Genomic DNA, 8,477 nt, shown 5'->3' with positions numbered 1-8,477 from the left:
CATGGAGATTTTCGAATTTAATTTTCCATTTTTTTGGCAACAAAATTAGTATGATCCATAAATATAGGTAGTTTCTGTTTTTTATTATTTATTTATTTATTAAAACATTTTTGCTGTCATTAGTTTTGTTTGGCAACTGAAATATATTTCATGAAATTTTTTTTTTTTAAATTGGGTCTGTTTGGCTTCAAGTTGTCCTTCCCAATTAATAGTATAGATATATATATATTAAAACTAGCTCACACAAAAAAAAACACTATCAAGAAATTATAGTATTAAAAAAAAATTATTTTAACACAGAACGAAAGTATTTCTTATATATATATACTTATATTTAATAATGTCTTTTTATTATTTTACTTTTCTTTTATTATGTCTCAAGTCTCATTCACTATAGAATATGAAAATATTTACGTCGAGGAGAAAAAAATAACCATTATCCCAAAATAAACAATTTTAATTGCTTCAGAATCCGTAATGATTTGATAATTAAATGCAAAACATAAAATGCTGAAAACCTATTCAAATTGCTAAATTTACATAATTTACATAGTTAGTGGTTTTTTACATAGTTAAGGGGCTTAGTGCTGACAGATATAGTTAGTGGTCCAAATTACTCTTCAACACTACTAACCATTCTTCGTAAGTTAAACTTCGGACAATTGCATTTAATAGACGCCATCTTCCCAGTGTGAAAAAGTGAGAATCCTTGTGCAATTGCTTTCTTCTGAAAAATTGTAGAGATTTGGAACCTTTCTGTGAATTCTTTGATAAAATCTCATCCGGACGGCCTAAAAAAAGCAGTATCAGCATTCACATCAAGATTTGCCAAATAGTCGATACATTATCGAGATAAAGATTCGTTGAGACCATTCTCCAAGCTTAACAATTTAGGCCCACACAAAATTAGAATTTAATTCAATTATAGATATATTATAAATATTTAAGTATTGTTTAAGATTTCCAAATAATTCTAATTACATTTTTTAAACATTTAATAGAATTATATAATTACTCTCTCATATTAGGCAGACATCACATGCAAATTTTCAATCGAGGTAATGAATGATCAACAAAATTCTTAAAACACACAATTGATATTTCAAAGTTTTTTTCCATTATTACATTAAAAAATTTACACTTTTTGTAATGCACTTTTAATTGCAATGATTATAAATTTCAAAAAGTAGTGATTGAGACTATATAAATTATATGAAATATATTGATTTATATATTTTTAAAAATATGAATGTACAAGGGTTGCGCATACGCATAGTAGTGAAGTAATTGAAGATTTGAAATCACCATCATTCAAATTTTATCAATAAGGGCCGCACAATTTTTAGTTTTCCTTTTTATTAATGGTATTTTGGGCTTCTTTTATTGTGATCCATGTTGCCAAAACGTACATCAACCAACGCAATCTTATGTATTCAGCAATTTTTATTTTAAAATTGTTTTTATCTTTAATGTAATCATCAATAAGATTTACAACTTCCCTGAATTTGACAAATAGATATGACTCCATCTCTACTTATATATTTAAGAATTTGACAAATATAATAACGAACTCATAAAAATGATTGGAGATGATGATCGAAAACCGTATGATGGATGATCCAATAGATACACAAATGTCTCTATCACGACTTTATTTCATCGCCTTAACAACTATTGAATAAACATCTAAACTACTTATTTTAAATCTAAAATCTAAAACATGTTATCCTTGTATGTAGGCAGTATATCTTCACTGAAATCTCACAGGGTGTAAGAACTACTCTATCAATCTTATGAAAATAAAAACAACTTAGATTAAATCTAAGGAAATAAAATCATTGGTAATGTTGTTGATAGTTCACTAGAAAAAAAAACTAATAGAATGGTAAAAGAACAACTATAACCAAAATACAATCCAAAAATAAAAAACATCTACTTTGACTTTGATGGAATCATAAACAAAAGAATTGTGGAAGGCATATACCAATCGAGTTATGTGAATTTCATATTAAGTTAGGTTATGCGTGTTCAGAAATGTTTGTTGACTACTAAAATAACTATAAGCTACATGTGTACATTGCAAACATCTATGTTCTAATGTATGGACAATACATAAAAAAAGGGGGATTTATAACAATGAAGATGAACTGAGTTCTTTATATACTATCTGAGATAAAATGGTCTATTTAACTTATAAACCAGTTTAGTTTAAGTTATAAATCGGTTTGGTTTGAGTTTACACTTATCTAGATATGAGCATTCGATTGTTGTCTAACTTAGCCGTTTAGCATTTATTTAATTATATAAATAAATAAACAAATTTGCTTATTAATTTATGTGAATTTTTAAAAGTCATTATCTAACGAGCTTAGTTTGTGCTTTGGATGTTTTTTTTATATAGAAAAAAAGAAAACATGTGCAATTTAATGTGATAGACTTTTAATATAATACTTCAAAATATAAAAGAAAAATAACAAATGTGTAGTTTAATATTTGGGAGAATTATAAAAATTGTGTACATCTTTATTTTTAATGTGAATGATTAAGCAATAGAATGACGATAACCAAAAAGACTTTTAGAATTGTAACTCAATTAATACGTATTAAGACTCTTTAGAGGCAATATGTGTATGAAAAAACAATGTTGATTGATATCACAATCATCAATAATCTCCTACCTTTTTGTAACAAATAACTCTAGGTTAAATAAAAATAATCTTTGGTCAATAAAAAAGACATTTTTGCAGGATTTTTATAGCCTCCCATAGATGGTATCTTGGTTCCGTCAGATACAAGTAATTTTCATCCACCTGCACCCTCACAAAAACCACAGCTTACATTAACCGCTCGGTCCAATGTTTCCATGTCGATCCCAATGTAATGAAATCGATGCCAATGTTCTTCTGTGCTTAATCTAGGCTGGATAGTTGGTACCAACACTTTTAGTAGAATTGATCAGATGACCAGAAAAGTTTTTGGCTATTATATTCTCTATATTTAATTACAATATATACTAAACTACACCTTAATACGTACATCATTTGCCTATTAATATTACACATCCATAGGAAAATGACAAGGCAAGAGAAACTCTTAAAAACAACCAAATATTCAAAGAGGGGAGAAACCACTGTGCATCCTTGAGTTCTAAGCTGGCGAGACTAGGAATGACTTTGATAGTCCTTGTTGCAATGTTGTACACACATATGTCGAGGCACGGACTTTTACCGTGCTTGAGACCGAAACGGTCGTCACGGGTGAAATAGATGGAGTTAGGCTCAATACCAAGGGTATGGTCAGCAGGCACGGTGATACCCAAATTGTAAAAGAGGGCCTCATCACCTATAGATTCAACCTCAACAAGCGTGGTGTCTTGCTCTTTAGGATTCCTCTTGTAGACACGGAAGATCCTAGGCCTTTCACAGATTACCTCGTAAGCCTGGGTAAAGACCAACAAAACCTCCCCTGATGTTGTAACAACAATTCTATCGCCATATGTGATGAGCTTTTCAATTCCCATTGGTCTGTAATTAGCTGTACGTCTTAATGGCTTCCACATTGGAAAGCTAGGGAGCACAGACACATCCTTGAAACCATCTTGTCCAGAAAGCAACGGTCTGCCAGGTAGTAAAGACAGTAACCTTTGAGCACCACATCTTTGAGGCCCCTGAACATGGTCCACTACTGGAATATCGCGGTAATGTAAATCCCATCTCTTGCAATAGCCTAGAAACTGGCCTTGATGAAATTGCCACACAACAACATAGTCTCCATTCTTGTCGTCTACCCACAAAAGACCTCTCAGATATATAGTATTGTGAACAAACGAGGAATTATCATCAATTAAAACAAGGAGAAGAAAACAAATGAATTTGACCAAACCAAAATACAAAAGGAAAAAAATGCTGAAAATGAAGGTGGTCAAAAAGGTTAAAAAAACTAGTATGACTTTGGTGAAATTAGACACAACATAAGTTAGTTACTCCACTTTTGCTCTGTTTCATCAGATACATCAGCTTAATATGTTTACTTGCTCGAATTCCCCCAAATCTTGTGGGAAGCCTATACCGTCATATATTTGTGTCTTTTCATCTTTCTCTTGTAGCTTGCTTATATGATTCAAGCTTTCTTTTCACTTTTAGGATCAAGGGTAGCAATCAACCACAAAACTTTATACCTTACCAATTGTTTGTCACGAAAACAAATGGTTTACTCTATATTTTTTTTTTCTTATAACGAACATTGTTAGATTTAACAATATTATCTTTTTGATCCAAAAAATATAAGAAATTGAAGTTATATAAAACCAAACCATATAGTGCGTATATAAGAGCTAGAAAGAACTTCATTCTTGCCGTTGACCTAATAATTTTCAGGTTGATCTATATTGATATATCGGTCAAAACACTCCTCGTTGACATGACGTTTGACTTTGAACAAAAATTGTTAGAATATACGTTGGTGATAAGTAGGAACACAATGCAAAAATAATAAGGAAAGATTACACAAACTCGCCAACAAATTAATTCAAAACCTATATAAAAATGAATCTTCACTAACCATAGAATTACATAAACAAAAAAAACAAAAACAAAAAGCTAAAATCAACACAATGGCATCACTTTCACTTTTGCTTAGATACGTTTTCGTTCTAAGTTTCTTCACACTCCTAAACTCCAACGAGACGTTGTCTTCTCGACTAGTGAGATCATCATCTAAAGTAGCTCTGATTAGAGCCGATGATTATCCATCTACGGGTCGTAATTCACCAGTCCACGATCTCGGATTCCCTGAATTCCCATCTTTTCAAGAAGCAGTAGCGCCGCCGCCTCCTCCACCTGATATGCCTCTCCTTCCACCGCCTTTGCCTGATATGCCTCTCCTTCCACCGCCTCTGCCTGATATGCCTCCCCCTCCCCCTCCAGCATTTCCTTATCTTGAGAAGCCTAAGTTTCGGGTTCCGGTTTGGCCTTCACTCCCCGATTTCCCGCCTTTTCCATTCGTAGATCAGGCTGCTCCTTCTGATTCCGAACCCTCCACTCCGACATTCGAAGAGTCAGATTCTTGGATGCCTTCTACCCCAAGTATCCCTCAAGGGTTTCCGTAAACCAATTACACTCAAAAAATATTTACCATTTGAACGTTAAAGTTTTTTTTATCAAATTAATAATTTGTAAACTTACGTATGTTTAAAGCAAGTAATAAATTACAAAATCAGTGTTGGGAAATATTTCACCATGATCATGAATAAGTTCGTCCATCTTGTTGGTGCCATGAAATGATAGTGGAACGTTTCCTAAAGATTCCAACCCAAATCTCAGCAGCCTACATGTCTTCATCAACAATTGATGTTCCGTGGCATGCATCTTGTAATACCCATAATTCAAAGGAATGAAATGTATCACACGAGAAGAAAATATTAACATTAGCTAAGTTACCTTTTTGTAGTTTATCAAAGTTGAAGTAGAGTCCCAATGTATGCCATTCATTGAAGGTAGGTTGATAAAACTTAGCCTCTCATGTCTAACATCAAAACATACTACTACTTAACCCATAGTTAGCGTTGGACTCCCAGCGCCATAACACAAAACCCATTGATGCATATTCTCTTTGTTAAAGGGTAATAAAAATTTTGAGTAGTGCCTTCAATATGTCTCCATGAAGGTATGTCCTCTGGTTTTAGCTTTTGATGGTCCTTTCAAACTCTGTTTCAAAACAATTTGGAATTTGCTGGATTGTTCAAAATGATTTTGCATTCTATGGCCTGTCTGTAGCCTATACTTTACTTAACCCTCATCAATTTTAGGTAGTGTTCGATTTGGTTTGGTTTAGGCGAATTTACCATTACATCTATTCACCAAGTAGGATGAAGAACCCATAAGGAATTAGATTGGATTACGGTTTTGAAATACAAGTGTGTTGACCATGTTTAAAGAAAGAAAAAAAGACACAAAAAAGCAAGTAGAAGTAACAATATTTTCCTAAGACAAATCTCATACCACACACTCTTATTGTTGTCTAACTCCAAATTCACTCAACTTCCGTAGGAATACTTTGTTCATGTCTGAAGAAATTCTCTGGATCAAACTTAGCTTTAATCTTCACCAACCTCTCAAAATTACCCTTAAAGTACTTACTCCCCCATTCTCTTGCATCACTCCCTTTACCATTCATCCCCAAATCGAGATCTCTATAGTTCACATACGCGGCTCTCGGGCTTTTCGATACATACTGCTCCATGTAGCTATACATTTCCCTCATCCACCCCATATGCTTCGCTTCGCTCGCTTTCCCATCTTGCCACAAAGTAAGCCATTGGATCTTGAACAATGTCCCACTCCTATGTGGGAAAGGTGTCTCTGTCTCGGGGATTTTCGCCATCATTCCACCATAAGGATTCCATATAGTCAATGGTGAATCCTCTTCAAGAAACTTTTCCCATAAACCTTCTAACCCTTCTACTGGAATTGGCTCTTCCACATAGTCTGACTTGGCTTTGAAGTAATTCTTGAACAACGATTTCCCATCGAGTAGAGCTTCCGATGGCGCCGTGCTTGGGAAACCCGCAATGTACATTACTGATTTGATCCAGCTTGTCTCTAAGCAATCTTTCTTCGTTAGTCCAAGCTGTGGGAAACTCCTCTGCATCACCTGTCAAATAAAAACCGTTGTTGTTATAGTCATATTCAAACTTTCATAAATTGCAATATAGACCCGTCATATTCACAATTTTTAAATTTAACCCCATTAATTTTACCTGCAACAACCGATCAGAGTCTCCAAGAAACTGGCCTTGGTACGAAGTTGAGATAGTTCTCTCTTTGCTCTTCGGAGTTTTGCTCGCCGGCTGAATAATCACACGGATAAAAAGATCTTCGTCGAGCTTATCAGCTACTTGTTGCCACTTGTACAAAAGCTTAGTTCCGTCTTGCTCAAGCATCCTCGTGACAGTGAACACCGTAACGATCTCAGGCACCGGAACGAGTTTTATTTTCCAGGCAAGAATAACGCCGAAGCTTCCTCCTCCACCGCCTCGAATCGCCCAGAAAACGTCCTCTCCCATCGCCGCACGGTTCAAGATTTTGCCTTCTGCGTCAACGATCCTGGCGTCAAGAACGTTATCAGCTCCGAGTCCATACTTACGCATCATCGAACCATAGGCTCCGCCGATTATATGGCCGCCGATGCCTAGGCTGGTGCATAAACCCGCCGGAAAACCGTGGATTTTGCTTTTCTCTTGGATCCTTTAAAACCATAAAATAATAAACCAAATTAACAATCGGATCATAACCACAGCTTAACCATCACATTTTGTGTTTTTTATATAGTAAATAAGTTAAGTTTTAAAGTTTGGTTTAAATATAGATAATATAAAACAATGAATACCTTTATATAGAAAAATAAAAAGATTATAACATATGATTCTTAATCAGCGTAACATTAATATATGTTTTAAACTTTAAACTTTTTTTCTGAAGACTTACGAGGTTTTTTTCTCTCCATATAGCTTTAAATAAATAAATAAAACAATGAAATAATTATATATAAAAAACTTAAAAAATTATAACATATGATTTTTAATTAGCGTATAATTAGTATATACCTGTAATAAACCTCTCCAATAGAAGCACCAGCGTGAACCCACGCGCTATTACTTTCCAAATCAACACTGATCTGTCTAAGCTTCGACAAATCAACGATCACAAACGCCGTTTCCATCTCCGAGACGTAAGAGAGGCCTTCGTAGTCATGGCCACCGCTTCTCAACCGCAAGTGAAGCTTCAGCTTCTTGGCACAAACGACGGCGGCTTGAACGTGCGTTTCGTAAAGCGGCTCGAAAATAAACTCCGGCTTGGGTTGCGAAGGCATCAAGTAACGGAGGTTCTGAGCTGAAGTCTCTAAAGCTGCTTTGAAGGAAGAAGCGTTTAGGTCGTGTGTGAAGAACGACGAGTCCATTGGAAACGAAGCGTCGGAGTTGTCGACGAGACACATCACGAAGTCTTGTTGGACATTGGAAAAAGAAAATGGAACGTTAGAAAGTGATAGTAATAGTAGCGTTACGAGAAACGCAAACGCCATTTTTTGTGTGTGTTTATGAGGTTTTGAAGTTTGTTGTTGAGTAGTTTCATATGTATGTGTTGGGGTTTAAATAAGGGATATGGAATGGGTTTATACGTAAAGTTGATGTAATATTTACGTCATGCACTTTTGACTCTTTTGTTTAGTGTTGTTAATTAGTATTTCTTTACCATTTTGGAATCATTATGGCTAGCTATTTATTTGATTGTTTAATTTTTAACTTTATAGCCTTATGGAATTGGAATTTATCCTTTTAACAAATCATTCCATCAAGCGCTTTTTTTTTTTTTTTTTTTTTAGTCATATCGTTAATTAGCATTCGATTCATACATATCTAACCAAGAATTCATTTGTGATTGACAGAATTTAAAAGAATATGAAATGGAACCTGATAATGT

At 34.3% G+C, this 8,477-nt stretch overlaps 1 protein-coding gene and 1 pseudogene across 1 annotated transcript; both read right to left on the bottom strand.

Annotated features, from left to right (window-relative positions):
- Positions 1–3,037: 3,037 nt before the first annotated feature.
- LOC17897622 lies at positions 3,038–3,844 on the bottom strand (annotated as a pseudogene).
- A 2,023-nt stretch (positions 3,845–5,867) lies between these two features.
- On the bottom strand, positions 5,868–8,099 carry LOC17898064 (berberine bridge enzyme-like 13). Its single transcript, XM_006307168.2, has 3 exons — positions 7,604–8,099; positions 6,758–7,244; positions 5,868–6,651 (listed from the first exon to the last, which is right to left on the bottom strand). Exons 1-3 carry the CDS (start codon positions 8,077–8,079, stop codon positions 6,031–6,033), a joined length of 1,584 nt encoding a protein of 527 aa, XP_006307230.1. The 5' UTR covers positions 8,080–8,099; the 3' UTR covers positions 5,868–6,030.
- Positions 8,100–8,477: the final 378 nt, after the last annotated feature.

Source organism: Capsella rubella, unplaced genomic scaffold, assembly GCF_000375325.1.
Source record: "Capsella rubella cultivar Monte Gargano unplaced genomic scaffold, Caprub1_0 scaffold_1, whole genome shotgun sequence".
Classification (NCBI taxonomy): domain Eukaryota; kingdom Viridiplantae; phylum Streptophyta; class Magnoliopsida; order Brassicales; family Brassicaceae; genus Capsella; species Capsella rubella.
The sequence above is the reverse complement of the archived record's forward strand: the minus strand, read 5'-3'. Positions and strand labels throughout refer to the sequence as shown.

Coding starts and splice junctions, on each gene's coding strand:
- LOC17898064 (XM_006307168.2), bottom strand. CDS start 8,079: ATGGCGTTTGCGTTTCTCGTAACGCTACTATTACTATCACTTTCTAAC. Junction 7,245..7,603: donor ATTGGAGAGGTTTATTACAG/GTATATACTAAT, acceptor ATGGTTTTAAAG/GATCCAAGAGAAAAGCAAAA. Junction 6,652..6,757: donor ACTCTGATCGGTTGTTGCAG/GTAAAATTAATG, acceptor TTTATTTGACAG/GTGATGCAGAGGAGTTTCCC.